The 23,988-nt window shown below is 39.9% G+C and overlaps 2 protein-coding genes across 2 annotated transcripts; one reads left to right on the top strand and one right to left on the bottom strand.

Annotated features, from left to right (window-relative positions):
• The first annotated feature begins 8,435 nt into the window (after positions 1-8,435).
• On the top strand, positions 8,436-9,620 carry LOC114943812 (uncharacterized). Its single transcript, XM_029319542.2, has one exon. It carries the CDS (start codon positions 8,481-8,483, stop codon positions 9,606-9,608), a length of 1,128 nt encoding a protein of 375 aa, XP_029175375.2. The 5' UTR covers positions 8,436-8,480; the 3' UTR covers positions 9,609-9,620.
• A 9,630-nt stretch (positions 9,621-19,250) lies between these two features.
• Positions 19,251-21,941, bottom strand: LOC146721802 (uncharacterized). Its single transcript, XM_085486231.1, has 2 exons — positions 20,487-21,941; positions 19,251-20,383 (listed from the first exon to the last, which is right to left on the bottom strand). Exons 1-2 carry the CDS (start codon positions 21,556-21,558, stop codon positions 19,833-19,835), a joined length of 1,623 nt encoding a protein of 540 aa, XP_085342357.1. The 5' UTR covers positions 21,559-21,941; the 3' UTR covers positions 19,251-19,832.
• Positions 21,942-23,988: the final 2,047 nt, after the last annotated feature.

Raw genomic sequence — 23,988 nt, 5'->3', positions numbered from 1 at the left:
GATATTTAAAGAATGTGCTACAATAAAATGTACTACGACAGTCACTTTTCAAGAACATAATAGTTTTCAACATTTTTCTCATCTTAAGACAGTGTAAATAAGCGAGAGATATTTATAATTATTTTATTTTTTGTATTATATTAATCATATTATTTTTTGAAGTATTTTTTCAAAAAAATGCATCTAATATTTTAATAAGAAATAGTGCACAAAATATCTTAGTATATGAAATGTATAATAACGCGCACATATTCGTTTAAAGAGGATTCGAAGAGCAATAAATAAATATCTCTGAAGTAATCGCGCTTTATCAATCGCAATTTCAAATATTAGTAGATCGAACTGCCGCATTTTATAGGCGGATATTGCGCATATGTTTCGATAAAATCAATCGATTTTTCCTCGCACAGGAGTGCCATTTATATAAGGAGCGATAACACCGTGGGTAAATAAAAAAATCTTTCGTACTTCGATTTGATGAGATAAAGTATTGTCGATCTACAAAACTGCTTCTATTTTAATAACATTTTTCTCAGATATGATGTTTGTTGGAAACTTATTTTAGATAAGAAGATTAAGAAATCTAAGTCAAAAGATTTATATGGAACACAGTTGCAGCTATTTTAATATAACTCGTATACGTATTTAATAATATGACGGTGAAAAGAAAAATGAGAAAATTATTCGTAAAAAATATAATTCACATAACTTCTTTTTTTTAGAAAGTAACGAGCTCATATTAAATCCTTTTTAAAAGATAATTATTCTTTCACATTCTTAACTTTCTTCCCAAGAACGGTATGCGCTTTCTTGAAATATCACATGTCTTTATATGCGCGTAATTCATAACTAGATAAAGTCATGCGCAAACGTTATCCTACGTACTGCATTACGTATTAAATACTTAATTTATGTTTCTTGAAAAGTGCTTTCTCGCTACGTAGTCATTCTGATAATAATAACTTGCGTGCGGAATGTCTCTGCGAAAATTATAATCGCGGTAGATGATAATAATCACGCTAGATTGTTATTCGGTTAATTACCGGTTGCATTCCTAGTGTACACAGGTGCATACACGGAGACAATGAAGTCATCGACCCCCGACTGTCACTGTTGCGTAACGAGTCTTACGTCACGTGACCTAAGTAAGCACAGAGGGTGTCGGACCCTTCTGAGAGGTATACTCGGATTAAGAACAAGGGACCGGGGCGCAGTTTAATTCTAATTCTTGATTTAATTACGGCGACTATATAGAGGGTGTCCCAGTTAATACCAGATCCCTGAAGCGATTTGGAGACGATTTTTCCTCAGCAAAAATGTAAAGGTCATCATTTTTTTAATATTCCCAATTTTTGAAATCATGTATCTTGGTAACTAAGCCTTGAATTAAAATTCTATTAAAGTAAACTTTACCTAAAAATTTAACTAAAAAATGTAGTTTTGTTAATAATTTATTTTTACAAGGCTTAGTTTATAAAAAAGCTTTTATTTTCAATCATTTGTAACTCAAAAATTATTGGTGCCTGGACATTTTCGCTGAGGAAAAATCGTCTCCAAATCGCCTTAGGATCTCCCATTAACATGTGAAACGGTAGGTCTGGGACACCCTGTATACCATGTTACTAAATTACTTTAACGCCATAACGCTCAGCGGGCATGATTTAATTAAGTATCTACATGAGCTATTTTATTGTTCGCTCTTCCTTTCACATCGTGAGATAATAATATGGAGTGTCTCGTGAATGCAAACTTGCTTGAAATTTCCAATGTATCTCTGTGTGTGTGTATCGCGTTTAACTTATTTCAATTATCTTCAAACGGAAGTTTTACGTAACTCCGGATACGTGCTTCACTTTGCAATTCTCAAAGGAGTTGGAATTTTGAATCTCTCGTCGAGCTATCTCGAACATATTTCCGAGAGATCTTTTCAGAAGATGTTTCGTTTCACATGACGTTCGTCGATCGTTGCTTCAACTAAAATGGAATCTCGCGATAACGTTGATGGAATTTTGAAAGCCTTCTATCGTCCAATGATAAATGCGTAACGTTATGGACCTATATATTATACATATGATAGCGGCATACGTTTTATCTTGTAAAATGTAAGAATAAATATACTTAAATAAGCAAATCAAATTCGCGACTCTTTTCTAATTTAGCGCGTGCGAAGTATTTGAATGCATTGTATACGTCGCAAATTTTTTTTTTTTTTTTTTTTTTTTTTTTTTTTTTTTTATTAAGACGCTTATTACAAGCTTTCGCTAGTGATAACGTTAAAAGCATTTGAAGAGGAAATGTGTTGTCTTTAAAACAGCGCATCAGTACTGATGATTTTACACACTAAAAGAAGTTAACTTGACTAAACGTTTCAACTAAATTATTATTTTGTTTGAACATATATTACTATTTATATTAAATATACGTTTTTAATTTAAATATTTTTGTATATTCAATTAATAAAATAATATTTAGTTGAAAAGTTTAGTCTAGTTAATAATTATATTTTTCAGTGCATAATTTGTGACGAATAATTGCATTATAAGTCTTTGTGGTTGAAAATCTTTTATAAAAGTTAAAACATGTATGTAATTTATTTTTAAATAATTTTCTAATTCTGCATATGTTATAATGCATGTTTTCCGATGCGACATAAATACGTCAGATTTGATAATTTTCGCTTACTTCTTTTTACTTCTCCGATGCAGAATGTTGAAAAATTTGCAAAACGCAGCCTACCATTCATGACGTAGCAAATGTTTCACATTCATCAGCACATTAATCAGCACAAATTTATAGCAAACTACGAAAAAACTTGCGAAAAGTTTGCGGCGACGAGAACACGAGAAAGAAATGAGAAAGAAAGAGATTTTCATTCATAAAATGAAATTGTTATACAATGCTTAAGAGAACAAGAGTAAGAATGAAAAAGAGAGAGAGATAGCCGTGAAGATAATTCTAAGAATATGGAAAAAATTATTGTACACCTTTTCCCTTTTTCCTTCTTCGTACACAAAAAAATATTATAGCTTAAATTTCAAATGTCTTTATTTTTAAGTTATAATAGGAGAATTCTCCTCGTTTGCGCTTTATTAATTATTTCGCGTCTGAATTAAAAATAATGAGAGTAGAAATTATCTCCGACTTTCAAAAGATTCATATCCACTTTTACGAATACAATAGCAAAATGAAAACGAAATAATGAAACGGAATCGCCAGTTTCGAGTACTTGCTCCATTTGCCTATGTCAGGAGACACCATTCCGACGTTATGACGTTAACTCGATTACTAAAGTTAAAATCAGATGAAAGATACAGCATCTCTAAACCAGTCTATTACTCACTCGGCCTGTTCAAGTAAAACAGTCGCTCGTTATACACAACGATCCAGGAATATTGCTTCTAGTCGTGCTCGTGTCTAGGTCGACTCTCTTGTTTAGTCTGATCCTCGTCTAGAGATTATTCGGTGGACAAATCTCCGTATATTGGATAACCTTTATCTGAGAAGCCCAGATTCCCAAATTTGCAAAACTATACCGCCAGCGATACATTCTAAGTTTCATCAAAAGAACACCAAAAAATAACAGAATAAAACGAAAAATATTATGTATAAAATAATATATTATATTATTAAAAATATATTATATTATAAAAAATATTTTATATTTATTAAATAATATAAAATCTAAAAATATAATATGTAATTGAATTAGATACGTGAATTAAAATTATCATATTGAATATCATTTTCCTCCATTTAGGTAAAATAAAATATATATAAAATAATATATTAAATAATATATTATATTATTAAAAATATATTATATTATAAAAAATATTTTATATTATTGAATATAAAATATAAAAATATAATATATAATTGAATTAGATACATGAATAAATGATCCTATTGAATATATGATTTTCTTTCATTTAGGTACACGTGGCGCAAATGATAAATTAAAAAGTCATGTCGGAAGAAGACATTTGACACGAATCAGGTTGCTCACTGATAAATTATCTAGCTAGTTGATCCGGTTGACATTTTTCGGTCGTTCGAGTGTCCGTATTAAAGACGCGTACCGTTACCCTTTCGAATGGGGGCCAAAATGAAATTAAGAGCGGCCATTACGAAAGATAATGACTCGGGCAATATAAGCTGCGGGCCAAGCAGATTTTGTTGATGGCAACAGGAGGCCTCGGCGATCCCCGTGTGTACAGGATCGTTACTTGGAAACGATCAGCTTGTAACTGGACCTAACTCGCACCAGGGATCGTCGAATTCATCTCCTGAATTGATCGATCCACCATCGTTCCACGATAATCCCGGATGAAAAATTCAGCGACGAAATCTTATAAATTCCTGATAAATTTTATCGAAAAGATGAAAAACAAGATTTTAATTAGATAAGTTTGTTCAACGCGAAACACATGGAATACGAATACAATAATTGGCAAAATTAATGAAATATGCAATTAATATCGAATCGATACAGTAAACGAGGCGTAATAAATGTCACATATCTGGACTTGAAGGATTACGAGAGCTCACGCGTTTCGTCTCTCCGTTGATTCGTGAATATTTTATATGAAAATTGGTGATGCTCAATGAAAGCGGTTTCAATGAAATTCGGAGCGACAGATGCCGACCACAGCTACGTAATGTTAGCATATTCATTAACGAACGCGGCCGAGCGTGGCGAGAAAGAATGAGAGCATATGTCGATCATAGCATGCGGGATATTTGCGTGTTGCAAACACCGAACACGTTTCTCTCTTTCTCGACTCCTCCTTTCGATTTCGTTCTGAATGGACGAGTCTTCTTCTTCTTCTTTGTCCAAAGGGATTCGAACGAAGCGGAACCGACACGATTATTTTACGATTCTTTGAACGACTCTCTTTGTATAAGCTTCTAGAGTGTTAACTTCAGTATGTTTATTAGCACGAAAGATTAAAAAATTATCGAAACTTTATTTCAAAATATGCATATTTGTACTTTGATTTTTTGTTCTAAAATTTTCTGTATAACCTTAATATATTTCATATATTTTTTAAAATGTAAGCATTGACAATTACACAGAGAATTTTTTTGTTAGAATTTACCCTGAAAATCATGGTAATCGTAAGACATAATATGATATTGGAAGAATTTTATAAGAATTTCTCTGATTAATCTTTACCACTGTGGCGATTACATCGTCACATACTTCCCTGAAATTAACAAGGAAAACACGCATACGAATACGGACACTCACATATACGAAAAGGACAAAGGCACAAATAAACATAAATAAAATATAACAGACGAGACGAAAGACGAGTAGTACAGAAACAAACAAGTAAAACATATAGAAAATTCGCGAAGCCTCTCGAAGCCTAGCGAAGGGCGTTTTTGAGGCAAGATATAGATAGAACATTTTGAGATGACAAGGGGATTCCGTTCTTGACAGTCGCCGCGTACGGACGCACATTATAAATCCGAACGATTTTTCATGTATCGATTTTAAAAGACTGTGTTCCTCGAAGAATATACTGTTGCGTCCTCGGGACGCCTCTCGCTCAGTCACTCGCACACAGTCACTCTCACTCGCGCGCGAAATAAAGACACTCGCATAATAGGGAAATGAACTTTAATATGAGGAACCAATACACGAAACCAATGAAATATAACAAATAGTGCATTCGTAATGCAAAGAAGCTCAGGGTCTCGGAAAACGTCCGCACGATGCGACCGCTAGACCAAATCTGTCATGTCTCCCGAAAACAGAAGAAGACCCTTAGTTGTTTAACAACAACTCCCTTGACGACGATCTTCCGGAGGCGTAAAGAGTTGATCCCGCGAAAAGTATCACCCGATACAAAGATGTAGATCCAGGGGCGTAACACGGGGGCGCAACACTGCCCCCCTTCTTCAAAATTGTCGTCCCGACAATTCTCACGGAGATTGAAGACCCAGGACTCTGACGCTGCTATTAGGGCACCAACGATACTCCGCTCTCCCTTAGCTGCTGCTACAGGTTACCGAACGAAACGCCTGGTCCCTCTCTTTTTGCGTCTACACTGTCCGGACGAATCCTGCTCTCCCTTAGCTGCTGCTACAGGTTACCGAGCTTCGCCCTCCTCCTCTCCGTACTCGAACTGTTTTTTTGAAGAAAAATTGGCCAGATTTTTCCCATAACAGTCGAGTTGATAGAAGATATCCCTGCTGTCTTCGCGGTTTCACTATACTCGCCGTCTCCCGGAAGGATAACGAAATGGTCCATGAATCTTCAGACAAAGGGGGGGAATATCTTCCGTGGACCCAACGTTCCTCGTGAACACCCTAAGTCTCTGTCCCGGCATTTGCCCTCAGTCTCGTGGGAAAACCACGGATCAAAAACCACGAGAGGGACAGTCTTCAACGTGATGAACCAAATGACCGATCTTCTGAAGATGAGACGGTCTTCTCAATTGAAAGGAGCCAGTTGCCCTCGATGAGTAATGGTCGCAGGAACTTCCTCAGAGAATTCTCTTGTAACAGAAACTCAGGCAAGCCTCTTCTTAAAAATTTCCAACTAGAAAAGAAAACATTCCTTACGCAGAATAAATTCACCAATTAAAAAAATGCACTTACAAATATACACACAAACACAACTCTCCAATTCCTAGCAATCTTTATTTGAGTTTTGTACTATTTCTAATTAACAATCAATATTTCTATCTAAAAATGGAGCTAATCTATCTGCATGCACTACTTTCTTCCGATGTCTGGGTGTCTTCTGAATGCAGTACACCACATCGTTGAATTTCTTTACAATAGAGAAAGGTCCTTCTAACACTACAATCAATGAGATCAACAAAATTGGACGTCGGGGCGTTTTCTGTAAGAATTGAATTTTCCCCGAAAAATTCAACTACCTCTAGTTTTCTTCGCCTCAGGACATTGAAAACGCAAATGCCCAGTCTTCCCGCAAGACCAACATTCTTTCTCTTTGGCCGAAAAGTTGTTCGCTTGCGCTTCCCCTTTCGAGTCAAACCGTTCGCTTTTCTTTTTTTCGGAATCGGTTCGCGCGTCGCTCCTCTCTCCTTTTTGATAATTTTGACTTATTTTGCCGTAATTTCCTTTATTACTAAAATTGTCTCTTTTTCTATCAAAACTATCCCCCTGAATTATTTTTATGGCCTTAGCTCTTTCTATAGCCAAATTTAAGGATGTAATTCCCTCCAGTTGAAGGGTTCTTTTGACAAACCCGTCTATTAATGCCGAGACAAATTGCGCGCATGCTATTTTATCGCGGACCGCATATGGACATTCGGGGTAAGCCAGACGCGACAGTCTCTCAAGTTCGGCTCCAAAGGAAGCGAAATCCTTTCCATATTTTTGTTTCCGTGTCGTAAAAAGATAGTAATAATTTTGCGTCAAGTTTCCGTCTTCAAAAAGCAACTCTAATTTTGATTTTAATTCCGCGAATGTTAATTCTTCAAAATTCTCGACATTTTCTAAAACGGACCGAGCTTTTCCCCTTAAATTTGCAGCGAGAGTAATCATTTTTGCTTTCTCATCCCAATTATTCGCGACGGCTATCAAAAGAAATTGGGAGAGGAACTCCCGCAGCGGAACCCTTCCATCGAATGTATCGGGCTTCAGTTTTAAGCCCGTTTTCGCACGAAAGTCACCGGTCGTCTCACCCGCGTTTATCACGGCACTCGCGGCTATCGCGGCACTCGCGGTACTCGCGCAAGCTAAATTCAGTCGTGTATCCCCAGAAGCTCTTATATTAGAAGGACTTAGCTGGTTAGTTTGCTGCGAGGAGATCCTCAATTCGAGCTGGTGCAGCTGTTCGTCCTTCTCTCGGAGAAGAGTCTCAAAGCGAGCTTGCTGATGTTCTCGTTCGGCCCGCATTTCTCGTAGTTCTCGCAGTGCGGTCTGCAACGCATCCGTCTCGTCTATCTCCTTCATCGTTGTTCGGGAACGCGTCGCTTTCGGCGAATGTTTAGTCGTCATTTTGGCGTTCTCTCAGGAAGATGCGATTCTTTCGGTTTTGATCCCGGACGAGCCCCCAAAATGTTGCGTCCTCGGGACGCCTCTCGCTCAGTCACTCACACACAGTCACTCTCACTCGCGCGCGAAATAAAGACACTCGCGTAATAGGGAAATGAACTTTAATATGAGGAACCAATACACGAAACCAATGAAATATAACAAATAGTGCATTCGTAATGCAAAGAAGCTCAGGGTCTCGGAAAACGTCCACACGATGCGACCGCTAGACCAAATCTGTCATGTCTCCCGAAAACAGAAGAAGACCCTTAGTTGTTTAACAACAACTCCCTTGACGACGATCTTCCGGAGGCGTAAAGAGTTGATCCCGCGAAAAGTATCACCCGATACAAAGATGTAGATCCAGGGGCGTAACACGGGGGCGCAACAATACTTTGAATTATATACAATAAATGCCTCTCACGTTATTTTATTCCCGACTCTTATGATACTTTCCAAACGTAATGGCGCGAGATAACCAAAGTGGTGACCCCGACGTGATCGCGAACGAGCGGGAATTCGCGATTTTTTATATTTTTCTGACCACACGAATTACTGAGTGCGGTGCGTGTGCAATGGTGGTGACACGGGACGAGGAAACGAGCGTCCCGCTGACGGAGCCGGAGGCACGAGTGCTGGAGCAGCCGCGACTCCACGGGATGCCGATAAGTCTGCCCGGGATGCAACCGGCGAGATTTGAGCAGCCGCCAGGGTATTTTTTACCCGCCCCTGAGGTGAGCCGCGTGGGCATGCGAATGCCAGAGTTCACGCCGTCGGACCCTGAGCTCTGGTTCAGTATCGTCGACCGGAGTTTCCAAGCCGCCGGAATCACGGTCGACGCAACGAAATTCGGGTACGCGCTGACGGCCATCGGACCGCGCTATACGGTCGAGGTGCGCGACGTCATCATGAATCCGCCCGCGGAACGCGCGTATGAGACATTGAAATCAGAGCTGATCAAACGGCTCAGCTTGTCGCAGGAGCACAAAACCCGAAGACTCCTGGAGCACGAAGAGATCGGGGATCGCAAGCCGTCGCAGTTCTTGCGGCGCCTGCGCGGCCTCGCCGGAAGTGTCGTGGGCGACCAGGTCCTGCGAACGATCTGGCTAAGTCGGCTGCCGGCGTATATTCAGCCGCATTTAGTGACGCGAACGGGAGACACGCCAGAACAATTGGCGGACATCGCGGACGCGATAATCGAGGCAACCCGGGCGCCGATATTCCAAGTGGCGGAAGCGACGAGAGCCGTGGCGCCTCAGGGGCAGAACGCAAGTGATCCCGCGTCTCTGGAGGCGAGATTCGAGGTGCGGCTGGCGCAGATGCGGCTGACGATGCAGCAGGAGATCGCGGAGCAGATGGCGGCGATTCGGCACTCAATTGAGGCGATCGGCGGTGCGCGCTACCGAGGAAGTCGCGATGACGACCGACGTCGTCCGCGTTCGCGTTCGCGTTCGCGCCCGCGCGCGCGATCGGGAGGTCGCGATCCGCCGGCCAGTGGAATGTGCTGGTATCACTGGCAATTCGGGGCGGACGCCAGACAGTGCAGGGCACCCTGCTCGATGCAGCAGGGAAACGCAGGGGCCGGTCGCTAGTGGCGGCGAGCGACTCAGGCCACGGTACGCGACGCCTATTTGTGACCGACGCGACTTCAAAAGTGACGTTTTTAATTGACACGGGTGCGGATCTCTGCGTGTACCCTCGGAAGATGGTTCGAGGACCACGACAGAGATCCACCTACGAACTTTCGGCCGCCAACGGCACACCGATTTTGACGTACGGAACAGAGACACTGCAGTTGAATTTCGGATTACGACGGGCATTTTCGTGGCGGTTCGTGGTCGCGGACGTCTCGAAACCGATAATCGGCGCCGATTTTCTCGCACATTACGGACTGCTGGTGGACTTACGCGGATCGCGTTTAATCGACCAATTGACGAGTCTAACCGCGCGTGGACGTTGCATCCAATGTGATGCACCCAGCGTAAAGACAATTACGGGAGAAACGCAGTACCACCGATTACTGGAGCAGTACGCCGACATCGCGAGGCCGGACGGACGTCCGGGAGGCGCGATCCATGCCACGCGGCATTACATAGAGACGACACCGGGACCGCCCGTCGCGTGCAGGCCGCGGAGACTCGCTCCGGACCGATTGGCGGCGGCGAAGCGAGAGTTTCGAAAAATGGTGGAAGCCGGGGTCGCACGACCTTCGAATAGTTGCTGGTCGGCTCCCCTGCACATGGTGCCAAAGAAAGGCGAGGAATGGCGGCCCTGCGGAGATTACAGGGCGTTAAACGCGCGAACGATTCCTGATCGCTACCCGGTGCGACATATTCAAGATTTCGCGCAGGCTCTCGCCGGAAAGACAGTGTTTACGACGTTGGACTTGGTGCGCGCGTATCATCAAATTCCGGTGGCGGAAAAAGACGTGCCGAAAACGGCGATCACCACGCCGTTCGGCATGTACGAATTTCCGTACATGTCGTTCGGATTACGCAACGCGGCGCAGACATTCCAGCGCTTCATAGACGAAGTTCTGCGCGATTTCGATTTTTGTTACGCGTACATCGATGATATCCTCGTCGCGTCATCATCGGAGGAAGAACATCGCGAACACCTGCGGATGTTGTTCGAGCGCCTTCAAGAATACGGGGTCGTCATCAACCCCGCGAAATGTAAATTCGGCCAGAGCAGCGTGGAATTCCTCGGATACGAGGTTTCCGAAGGAGGAACTCGCCCACTGCCGGCGCGGGTGGAGGCGATACTGACGATGCAGTCGCCGAGGACGGCGAAGGAACTTCGGAGATATTTGGGCATGGTGAACTTCTATAGGAGGTTCATGCCCGGGGCCGCCGAAGTATTGACGCCCCTGAACGATCTGCTACAGGGGAATATCAAAGGAAAGGCGACGATATCGTGGACGGCGCGGGCTCAACAGGCATTCGAGGCATCGAAAACAAACCTAGCCCAAGCTGCACTGTTGAGACATCCCAGGGTGAACGCGGAGCTCGCTTTGTTTACCGACGCGTCCGAACAAAGCATCGGCGCGTCGTTACAACAACGAGGCAAGGACGGCTGGGAACCCTTGGCGTTTTTCTCGAAAAGGCTAAGCCCAGCCGAAACGAAGTACAGTGCGTTCGACCGAGAGCTTTTGGCAGTTTATCTGGCGGTGAAGAACTTTCGGCACATGGTGGAGGCCCGCACGTTCGCGATATATACGGATCACAAGCCAATCATATACGCATTCCGCCAGAAGCCCGAGAAGAGCACGCCGCGACAGTTCCGCTACCTGGACTTCATCGGGCAGTTCACCACCGACATTCGACATGTAGCGGGCGTGGAAAACGTCGTGGCCGACGCGTTGTCGAGGATCGAGGAGCTCAATTCTCCCCTGGATTACGCCGCGTTGGCGGAATCGCAGGAGAAGGACGAGGAGATCGGAGAGTACCTGCGGCGAGAGTCCGGGCTGAAGCTCGAGAAAGTGGAGATTCCCGGAATCGGGAGAGCAATTTACTGCGACACGGCAACAACAACACCACGACCATTCTTGACAAGGCCTTTTCGCCGGGCCGCATTTGACCTGATTCACAATTTGGCGCATCCAGGAATAAAGGCGACGGGCAAGCTCGTGGCGCAGCGCTTCGTTTGGCCGTCGATGGGCGCCGACTGCCGAGGCTGGGCTCGAGCATGTGTGCCTTGCCAGCAATCGAAGATATCACGACACGTGTCGGCACCGCTCGGAACAATTGCTGCGCCGTCCAGCAGGTTCGAGCATGTCCACCTGGATATCATCCTGATGCCGGTCTCGGAGGGCAAACGATATTGCCTGACGTGCGTAGACCGTTTCACACGATGGCCTGAGGCGTTCCCGTTGCGAGATCAGGAAGCGGAGACGGTCGCGAGGGCCTTCTACGGAGGGTGGATCTGCCGATTCGGGGCGCCCGTGCGGATAACCACGGACCAGGGGCGCCAGTTCGAGTCCCATCTTTTTCGGCGGCTCAGCGAGCTGACGGGCGTGCAGCAGCTGAGGACGACGGCGTACCACCCGCAGGCGAACGGAATGGTCGAGCGGTTCCATCGCCAGCTCAAGGCGGCCATCAAATGTCAGCAAGACGATCGCTGGACAGAGGTGCTGCCGACGGTGCTGCTTGGGATCCGAGCAGCGTGGAGAGACGACCTGCAGGCGACCGCAGCGGAGCTGGTGTACGGCCAGACGCTGAGGATCCCGGGGCAATTTCTGAGCCGACGGCCTACGGACAGCGAGGACGACGCTGCCGACTTCGCGAGGACGCTGCGTGAGCAGTTCGAGGAGCTACGACCGGTGGACGGTACCCGACACGGGGAGCGACGGCCGTTCATGTACAAGGACCTGGCGACGGCCGAACAGGTGTTCGTGCGACGCGAGGGGCCCAAAAAGATGCTGCAGGCGCCGTACGAGGGGCCGTACACAGTGATCAGCCGAGGCGACAAGGTCTTTGTCGTGCGTATGCACGGCAAAGAGAAAACGGTCTCAATAGACCGTCTTAAACCTGCTTACATTTTACAGCCCGAAGCAGGAGATGGCAGCTCGGCAGGGTCGGCGACACGGAGCCGAGAGGATGCGGCCGACGGACGGGCGGCACGAGACCGGGACATCGAGGTCGAGCAGCGAAACGCGCGAGAGGACGCGAGGCCGCTGCCCCGAGAGAGCCAGAGAACAACGAGAGCGGGAAGAAAGGTCCGATTCCCGAGTCGTTTCCAGGCGGGCCTGTAGCACCGAGGAACCAGGATGTGCAGCATGCGAAGCCGTGAGGAACCGCCGCGAGAAAAAAAAAAAAAAAAAATAAAAAAATAAAAAAATTAAAAAATAAGACATATTTCTCGCGATTTCAATTTTCTTTGATTTTGTTCTCGTTGGAAAATTTTTTAGTATGATCGACACGAACCGCGGAACGCAACGAAAAAACGAATTTGACACACAGCAGAAACTTAGTATATCTATTTCGCGTTTTATTCTTGTAAAATTAAATTGACGAGTCTCAGACCGAGAGCGACGTGCGTTAGAATAGTATTTTATTATTATACCATTGTTATTTATTATTATTTATTATTATTTATTATTATTTATTATTGTATTTTTGTTGCGTCATATCTATTCTTGTTTTTGCGCTTCGAATGCATCATAACGACGAGCAAAATTTAACATTCGTCTCGGTCTGCTAGCGAAGAAATTATCGCGGAAACAGCGCAATATTCGGGCGATAACGTGCTATCGGTATAGCACTGGCGGGGGAGTACTGTGGCGATTACATCGTCACATACTTCCCTGAAATTAACAAGGAAAACACGCATACGAAGACGGACAATCACATATACGAAAAGGACAAAGGCACAAATAAACATAAATAAAATATAACAGACGAGACGAAAGACGAGTAGTACAGAAACAAACAAGTAAAACATATAGAAAATTCGCGAAGCCTCTCGAAGCCTAGCGAAGGGCGTTTTTGAGGCAAGATATAGATAGAACATTTTGAGATGACAAGAGGATTCCGTTCTTGACAGTCGCCGCGTACGGACGCACATTATAAATCCGAACGATTTTTCATGTATCGATTTTAAAAGACTGTGTTCCTCGAAGAATATAATTTGAATTATATACAATAAATGCCTCTCGCGTTATTTTATTCCCGACTCTTATGATACTTTCCAAACGTAACGGCGCGAGTTAACCAAACCACAATAAAAATATTAATATCTACCACAATAAGATATAAATTATGTTCGATTAATTTTTTACAATATATGTACATAAACATTTTTTATTTTGTGATAAATATTTAATCGAAGAAACTTATAAAATTCTTCCAATAGCATATTGTTCTACGATTATCATCATAATTTTCAGGGATTTGAATTTTAAGACAAAATTCTTTCTCTCGCACTCTTTGGAACGACACTTATTGTTAACGAAATTGAAAATTCTTTATGTGGCGATGGACAGAAGCGTATAACGGGTGTTCGCCGTAAAACGCGGAGTCTCCAAGACACGTCGAGGAGGAGAGGCGTGTTTTTGCTCGCTGACAGTGCACGTGTGCGTGTTTATTTCGAGTGAGGATTAAGAGACCGGTCCCGTACTCTACGTGGCCTGTTGAACGGGCCACCGCAGACTCGGCGCTATATGTTGTTTTTAACGGTCAAACTATAAATACGACCGCGTGTGCATACGGATGACCGCGGTGAGAGAGTCCTTGTTCACGATCGACGAGATGCCGAGAGGTAAATCCCGAAACATTCGACTCGTAAATGCAAATCCGAACGAGGAAATCATCCATCTGAGAGCGACTGAAGAGTTTCACTCGGAAACATTATTATTAAGATTATCATCAGCGTGTACTGAAAACTCGAACTTAAAGAATATCTTGTTCTCTATATGTTTTTATATTGCAAATTTCGACAAAAAATTTCATACGTTCACAAAGAGAATTTTTTGTTAGAATTTACCATAATTAATATTGATCAAAAATATTAATATGTATACATAGTAAAATTAATCAAACATATTTTATATTTTATTGTGGTCAAAATATTAATCAGAGAAACTCATCAAATTCCACCATGATTTTCAGGGTAACTTCCAAGAAAAAATGTTCTCTGTGTACATATAAAATATTCGAGGAATTTTACAAAATTGATATAGGAAAACTACAAGAGGAAAAGTATGTGTGCTATCATACATATATATTTGAGATTATTTTGCCACAAATTCCTAGAATCGACGATCAACTAGATGTGTGATAATGCAAGCGCCATACGTGCACGAACGAGAGTGAAAAAAAGAAAAAAAGAAGAAGAAAGCTAACACCCAACGCGCGCAGCTGCATAATTGAGCGGCGGAGTCTCACGATGTCAGCGCTATGCGATAATGCACTCGGTCCACTCACTTTGTCTTGTAATTCTAAACCCATTTGAGTCCGGGCCGAGCGATAGCACGCAAATGTACGACCGCGCTGCCACACGGGAATATAGCCAATGGTGTGTTGTGTGAATAGCGTATTTCTCCTTTAGTAATAATATATTCTTTGCAGCGTATAAACTCACGTTGGTATAAGAGGGACTCTCCAAGATTAAGGGACTACTATAAAGTTGGCGCTGCAAATATATACATTATAACGTCTTTTTCTGTTTTCATTTACGCACAGTTTCTATGCGCAGTTTAAATAACGACTCGTTAAAGCCTCAAGATCATACAGGAAATTTTAAGTCTCGACTCTCGTCCTATCAGTTGCAAGTGCAAACTTCATTCGAGATTTACCAGTCCTCTCTCTTCGCGCGTTTCTTAAGATTTATTAAGTAAGCACATTAATTCTCAATGACGATTCATAGAGTTGAATATTACTTCAGCGAAGAAGAGTTAAATCTCTTAAATAAACCTATTTTATTATATATTAAATAAATATATATGCTCTCTTCTTTTTATTGAAGATATTTCATGAAGTCAATTCTTGCGGAATTCTAAATAATAAATGTAAAATCAAGGCAATTTATAAAATCGTGAAAAAAGAGAGAATAAAAAAGAGAGACGTTCGAGAAAAAGGAGACTTGAAGGAAAGAATAAAAGTCGCCGTAAGGTCTGGTTGCCGGATATGTCACGCAGACATCGATCACCGGGTGTTTCGGCGTTGAAACATTGTGTACCATACCGGCAAACGTGCTCGGTTGGTCCCCCGATGGTTAACGACGGTTCCGACTCCAACAGACGAAACAATGCACGGCTGGATATCGCACGTTTACGCGCTTTTCTCGGAAGCGATATTGGACACTTTCTTCGCCACGCGGTGACGACGTCGAGGCTCTGACATATGTTTCACGTGGCGCTGCCCGAGACATTTTCACCGCGTAAACCGCACGTCGACGTGCATTAATGTCACGTTATCGTAATCGTCAATACCGAAGAAACGAATATTTTTTTCTCGCAAAAACAGCGAACCTTCTGAAGCGGCGTTAATATTCATTGAAGTCGAACGAGATTAATCAAATGCTCAAATTGATAAAATCACTTTTAAAAAATTCAGCTTGACATTTCAATAAATTATACGTTTAACTCACAGAAAAATTGACATTTCAATTGTCAACAAAAAAAGATTTTGTACAAAAAAAAAGATGTTCTTTGATTGTGATTTCTATATAATTTGGAATAATTTAATCTATGTATCTTTATCAAAAATATCGTTCGTTAGTTTTATTTTTCTTTTAGATCACTTCAAAAATTACATAGTTGGAAAATTGTGTTTTCTTGTTAAAAAAAGGTCTCTGTTAAAATGTTTCTATTAAATATTGTATTAAATTCATCATGTTATGTTAAAAATTAACACAAAAATTTCTGTGGACCATTTATGGGACATATGTGATATCTGTTAAATTTACCAGAAATTGTTCAACTGTGTACCGGCCATCATCTGTCCGCTCGAATGCGTGTGTGTACGTATACATGTATGTGTTGACAACTTGACGACCTTCTTTCCACGTGCGTGCCCAAGTGCCAAGTATCGCGAGCGCCAAAGTGGTCGGCGAAGTTGGTTGTACAAACTAGCCGCGTTTAACGCGCCGGATCGATTCCTCCGTGTTGCAAAGAAATATATACGACGCATCCGAACGTTGACCCTGCACGTACGATGCGAATGGAGAATCGCGATGCCGAGAGCCTCCTGGCACACGCGTCGTCGCCGCGTCGCGTCGTCGTCGATATAATACACGCCGGGATCCCGTCGTACTAGTCGGTCGTTACTCCCGCTCCGCGGTATATATGATAATTTTTACCGGCGGATATCCATCAAAGGGGGCCCCCCGTCCGCGGTTTCCTCCTCCCGATCGAATCTTCGTCCGCGGGAAGTCAAGAAATGCAGAAGATGTCGATCCGCATCAGGGACGGATCTAAGACGTTTTCGCAAAGAGTGTAAACAATTTGTCAAAAATGTGAAAGAATTTAAAGGACACACAGAGGGAATTTGTTTCTTAGAACTTATCCTGAAAATCATGGGACAATATGATACTGGAAGAATTTTAATACTTATCACAATAAAAAAATTAATACCCACACAATAAGATATCAAATATGTTCGATTAATTTTACTGTGTACATATTAATATTTTTTATTTTGATAAATATTAATCAGAGGATCTCTTACAATACCATATTGTCCCAGGATTACCATGATTTTTAGGATAAATTCTAAGAGAAAATTCTCTCCGTGCAATCGAGAGAAGAGAGACCTTTGAAAATTAATTAGTTAAATTTTTTATATTTACCATCAAGAAATAGTCCTTGAATGAAACTAATGTCTCGAAAATCTCCAATGATTTCTTCTCTTTAAATTCCCGATGATGCGAACCGCGGGATATCGAACAATATAACTTCGATCTCTGGCGCAACAAGGATTCGCGGTTCCGAACGTAAATCTATGTAAACGATAAATCCTCAAAGTTACGCACTCGAACGAACGGAATGCCGTTTACGATATGGTATCTATATGCTCGAAACGATCGTGCTTCTTAAGAATATTAACATCGCGGTATGATCCTGAAAAATGAGAAACGAGCGAAGAGCAAACACTAAAATGAGAAAAAAAAAAATGTGCAGCATCCCTCCGGTGTTCCTCCAATCCTATTCTCTCTCCCTTCTTCATATATATGTATATATACACACATATACATGAAAAAAATAGCAAACCTTTAATGGCACCCGGGCAACAGTAATAAATAAGGGTAACGCGTAGGTACACAGGTAGGGCAATTACGAAATCGCTACCGCGACCATCAATTTCAGATTCTCGTCGCGGCGCGCCGTCCGGAATGACGTTATTACCTCGTCTCGGCCAACGTGCCAGCGAGCGAGAGCGAGCGAGCTACTAATATTTTTCTAATGCCCTACTCGCGCAAGAAACAGGCTGCCCGTAGCGACAGGAAACGGCGGTCAGCGGATGCGATTAAATCCCGGAGTAAATAAATGGCGAACGATCGCTCGCTCTCGCTTCTGCGTGCACGCGTTTTCTTCGTTGTTCCAGTCCTCTCTCTCCCTCTTTCTTTCACCCCTGTGTTGAAGGAGAAGTGTTAAGAGGGGCCTCTTCCCTGCTGGGAAATCGAGGGCCCCGCAGTGATGTATTTGCGTAGGGTCCTAGTAAGCGCGTAACCCTTTTTCCTTATTATACTTATTTATACGCAGATGAGTATTTATTTATACAGATTGAGTCTCACCCTCATTTTACCTTTTAAATGTATTGCAGCAGAGGGTACATTATTTTTACCAGCGCGAATCTCGACATGCTGATGCGGTGACAAAAAGAGCGATGCTTTAGTTTACCATCATATTATTTCCCTCTCGACCCTGTTGCTTAATTCGCTGTAACACGAGCGTTGGTTTTTCTTTTTCGAACCCGTATAAAACGCGTGTATTGCGCGTATGGCACACGCTTTTCTCATTAACTTCTTGTCAATGCGTATACTTTATTGGTGGCAGATATAATCGATGCTGGAGTCGCGTGTACATACAATTATATGTATAGCTGTTGGTTGTAATAATAAATATACATGCATTTTCAACCCAGAATGTCGGTCGATGTTTTGCATTAGTAAACATTTGTACAGCCTCGCGGGGTGCGTTACGTTTTTATATAACTTTAAATTATTCAATGTAAATTCATTATGTGCGAATGCAAAATAGAAATACCAAGAATATTTATTTTATCACGGGGATAGTGAATAAAATCGGAAAATACTTGAGAAATTGAAAAAATATTAAATAAGAAGAATAAGTGTAACACAAAATGATAATGAACGAGTAATATCCGAAATATCACGAAATTATATAAAAAGTGAGAATTTCTTTCACTTTGATAAAATTGTAATTTTGCACTCGCGCGTTTTTCGGAATAGAAATATATTAAAGAGAAGCACACGCACGCACATTCTACTGTGCAACACGTTTCTCTTAAAGCTTACAATTTTTACCAAGAATTTCCACTTGTAAGAGACTCGCCAGTAATTCATTCGAAAGAGGAAACTGCACGAAAAAATTGCGTTGCATGTCACGTCTAACAGAACTTACAAACCTTGGAACATTATTTGAATACAATGCAACTGCGGTTATACCATCTTTCTTTTTAGTAAAGAAAGACTAACAGCAAAAGATCTAAATTACCCTATTTTTGACAGATCTAACAACGACAAAAATGTGTTATGAGAAAAATTGTCTAACAAGGGACATGTCACAACTGTCCGGAACCGATTTGATTCTCCTTGAAATATGTTGTTAAATACACAAATCTAAAAGACACGTATTTTTTTATACGTGCGCAATTTGAGTTTTAAGGGGTGAAACACCCCTTTAAAGAATAACGGTATTTTTCTTTAGGATCAAATATCTGCTAAACTATAAGAGATATAAAGAAAAAACGTACAACAAATTTTAATGGCTTGAAGAGTACTTTAAAGTTATATGAACAAAAATTTTTTTTTTTTTTTTTTTTTTTAAAAAACCCTCACCACCTAATTTTTTTTTTCAAAATTAAAAATTTTGTTTTACCTAATTTAAAGCTTATTTTTTTCCAAATTCAACCATGTGTAATAAAGTTATGTTACGAAATATCATTTTCGAAAATTAATTATAAACGCTCCCGTATATACGCTCATCCGTGCTATGTGCGTAAGTAATTACCGTCGAACAATAAAATATATAAAAAATGTTTTTGTATAATTCTTATTTATGTTTTCTATGTATTTATAACTGTGTATTGTGTATATTTAGATTTTTTTAAAAATGTATTTGCATTTTATATTATTCACTCATTAGACACATTACAATAATGATATTCGACAAAAAAATGTTTCAAACATAATGACTTCTTGCACCAAGAACATCTTACTACAGCTATATTATTGCAACCTTCGATATCACATTTTGTTAAAGTTTCGTCTAAACTAAAGTGTACTGGATTTTCGAATTCGTCTGGTCTTTCATTCGTATAACCACTTTTAAACCACGAATATTTAAATAAGTTTTGATATCGTGGGGATGACAATTGATTATGTATCAAAGATTGCAATTTTATTATATTATTTCGTTCATGTAAGTTTATATTACTTTCCAACAGTAAAACCGCATCTGAAAATCTTTTAGCAAAATTTTTCCAAATTCTGAATCCATAAACATCTAATGGTTGTATTTTCCCTGTAGTTCCTTTCGGTATTATCATAGTAGTAATATGTGTTCCAGGAGGTGTTAAATCCGAAATCATATTGGGGCAATGTCCAGTCCATGAATCGATAAGAAGAACGCTATTAGGACCAATGTTTGCGAAATAAGCTTCTTCTAACCACATTTTAAAATGATCTGTACAAAATATAAATGTTAATTTAATAGTTTTTTTATGACTCTTATTAAATTGTTAAATAAAATAAGGTTGTTAAAAAAAGTAATTATAAAAGGAAAATACCTGATGTCATTTTACCAGATTTCGATGCTTTTACAATAACATTTTCTGCTTTAAATAAATTTTCTTGTACTCTTGGTCCAAATTTACCATTAGCTTCTTTTAATACAATAAATAAAGGGGACAACAAATTGCCATTACAGGATATTATTGGTTGTATCGTATATGAATGGGTTGTTGATGATATGGATTGCACGACACGTTCTACTTTCTTTTCTCCCTGGTTAGACAATGATCTTCCAGAGTGAAGTTCCAATTGGAAACCACTTTGATCTGAATTGTAAATATTTTCAGATCCAAACTGTTCAATAAGAGGTTTTACTGTTTCCAGAAAATCATCAGCTGATTTTTGCAAATCAGCAGAATCTTCTAATGTTCTTCTAGTGACAAACTTCGTAACTTTTCTTGAAACAATTCGGTGAGACTTCTTAAATCTTGCTATCCAACTGTGAGATGCTTTAAATATAGGATTTAAATTTCCTATTTCTTCTTGAGCTTGTAAAGCCCATCTTTTTAAATCAATATCATGAACCATGAATCCTGATTCGACAGCTGCAGTAAATTTATCATGTGTAAATTTGGAGATGTAAGATAATTTTTCTGTACGACTTCCACCTGATTGTATTTGTTCTTCCCATCGCCTTAACTGACGTTCAGATGAAACTCTTCTAAATTTATTTTGTACTACTCTTAGAGGACGATTCCTTTTTCTGTCATTACTGTTTTCATCAGTGTCCCGAAATCGCCAATACTCAACAGCTCGTCTTTTATAAGAACTATCAAAATTTGTATCATCATTTGAACAATGAGGATGAGAATTTAAACTATCTTCATGCCATGCTTCTTCGTCATCTTCAATTATTTCAAAACTATGTAATTTATAAGGTTCTTCATAATCGAGATATATTTCTTCCGTTACTTCCACCCCATTATAATGAAAAACGCTATCCAGTAATATTTTTTTAATGTTTTCCTTTAATTCCACTTCTGCTTCAGTTACTGGCGTTTCTGTTAAATATATTGAATTTATTGACACCAATAAAAGTCTAACAACGTTAAGCGGATTGATAATCATATTCAAAGATGTTATATTTTGCTTTCTATTGCAATAAAAGAACAGTTTACACAGATATTATTACAACGAAAAGACTACACCGACTGTGAGAATTATGCTGCTACATGAACAATTTATATTAACTTATCAGAAATACGTCATCACATAATCTTATTTTATTATTTATTTTAACGTATTAAAGATTTTATTGTAAAAATTATAACTTATCTGGAACACGTACACATAATCTTATCTTATGATTCATTTAACGTAAGATATAAAATTTGTTTATGCCAAATATTGCGACATTGGTATTCGCAAGATTCAATTAAAAAATAATTTTATTATAAAATATAATTGTTTTTAATTTTTATAGAAGAAATTAAATATTAAAGAAATAATAAGAAAGCAGGGGGTATATTTAAAAAATTCTTATTAATTATATTTAAAAATTTTTTTTTAAATCTAAATATACACAATACGCAGTTATAAATACATAGAAAACATAAATAAGAATTATACAAAAACATTTTTTATATATTTTATTGTTCGACGGTAATTACTTACGCACATAGCACGGATGAGCGTATATACGGGAGCGTTTATAATTAATTTTCGAAAATGATATTTCGTAACATAACTTTATTACACATGGTTGAATTTGGAAAAAAATAAGCTTTAAATTAGGTAAAACAAAATTTTTAATTTTGAAAAAAAAAATTAGGTGGTGAGGGTTTTTTAAAAAAAAAAAAAAAAAAAAAAAATTTTTGTTCATATAACTTTAAAGTACTCTTCAAGCCATTAAAATTTGTTGTACGTTTTTTCTTTATATCTCTTATAGTTTAGCAGATATTTGATCCTAAAGAAAAATACCGTTATTCTTTAAAGGGGTGTTTCACCCCTTAAAACTCAAATTGCGCACGTATAAAAAAATACGTGTCTTTTAGATTTGTGTATTTAACAACATATTTCAAGGAGAATCAAATCGGTTCCGGACAGTTGTGACATGTCCCTTGTAAGTATAAAACTCGAAAAAATTGCTTAATAAAGCTTGCGAATAAATCTCGAGTTAATTGATTACCAAAGTAAAATAAAATCCATCATAAGGATATCACTTAAAGTTGAACAAGTTAGAATTATCTACTTACAAACTTCCAAAGTTTTATACTCCAATATATGACTGAAAATCAGTGGAATAAAAACAAACTTGTATACGTAAAATCAATCAATCACGCAAACTCCATCTATGAAGGCCTTCAGGTATGCATATTAATTTCCACAGGAAATTATGCTAGTGCGTTAGAACTCGCGTAATTCAAGCAGTAATATAATCCATGGAGATTGCAACACTCCGATACTTAAACACTGTTCAAGCTCTAATTAAGGATAATGCAACGCAGACGATTGTAACCGACGCAACATTTCTCATCGACTATATAATTCATCACGCACACACGTTTCGTCCTACTTTCTACGTTACCAAAGTGCATTTTTTCTCGAAAAGATTATCTTCCCTTTTTAAAATAATCACTCTATTTGTTGTGGTTAAGAAAAGTTTCATAATAAGTCTATTACTCTTACTCCAATTTCCTGTGTTATTTCACGAATTTATTACGGTAGCAGCAGATGGTATTATTTATATAACTAAAATAAAATGTACAAAGTTAAAAATATTATATCTGTTCCTGAAACTCTTATATAACTTCCTTTTGTATAGAATATATAAATTTATATATGTATATTTTATTTATATTACTGCACACGTAATAAATATAACTTTAATTATTTATATACTCATTTTTTGACTGTTTCAAGACTGAAATATAATACAGTATAAATAATCATTATTATATCTGTGTATTTTTATATCAATATTAATATTTAAATAATTCTTGTAATATTAAACAAAACGACGATTCTCGTAAAATTTTTTTTTCGGGGGAATATTATTTTGTCAAACCAGCATGGAATGATTTTATGAGGGTCGTGAATCATAGTAACATTATATGTACGCTGTACAGAAGGAACACTGCATTCCAAAAAGATTTACTGCAGAGCGGTTTTCCCTTTCTTGAGATGAGCGTCATCTGGCAAGAAAACGAGCCGCCCTGCAGTATCGGAGGCCATAAAGGAAAGGACATGCTTTCGACCCTGTTCTTTGTGCGCACTGAAAGAGAAGAAGAGTCGAGGGCCTAGCTACGATCCTGCACACCACACCGGAAATTCGTCCCCTCTCGCTTCTCTTCTCTCGCGACCGATCCCCGGTTTACCTTCGCTTAATCGGATATGCATCCCCCAGATCGCCTTATTTTCAGGATGTTCGACGCACCTTTCTGCGGTCGTCGAAAATGTCACGCGTGGCTAATCCCTAACCATATACAAGAAATTTTCTATCATTTAGAAAGAGGCAATTTTAGACAAGGACACGCAGCCCATAAAAAGATACTGATA

This window comes from Nylanderia fulva, unplaced genomic scaffold (genome assembly GCF_048542155.1).
Source record: "Nylanderia fulva isolate GAGA-0341 unplaced genomic scaffold, ASM4854215v1 Scaffold41, whole genome shotgun sequence".
Classification (NCBI taxonomy): domain Eukaryota; kingdom Metazoa; phylum Arthropoda; class Insecta; order Hymenoptera; family Formicidae; genus Nylanderia; species Nylanderia fulva.
Note: the sequence above shows the minus strand (reverse complement) of the source record. Positions and strands in the feature narration are given on the sequence as shown.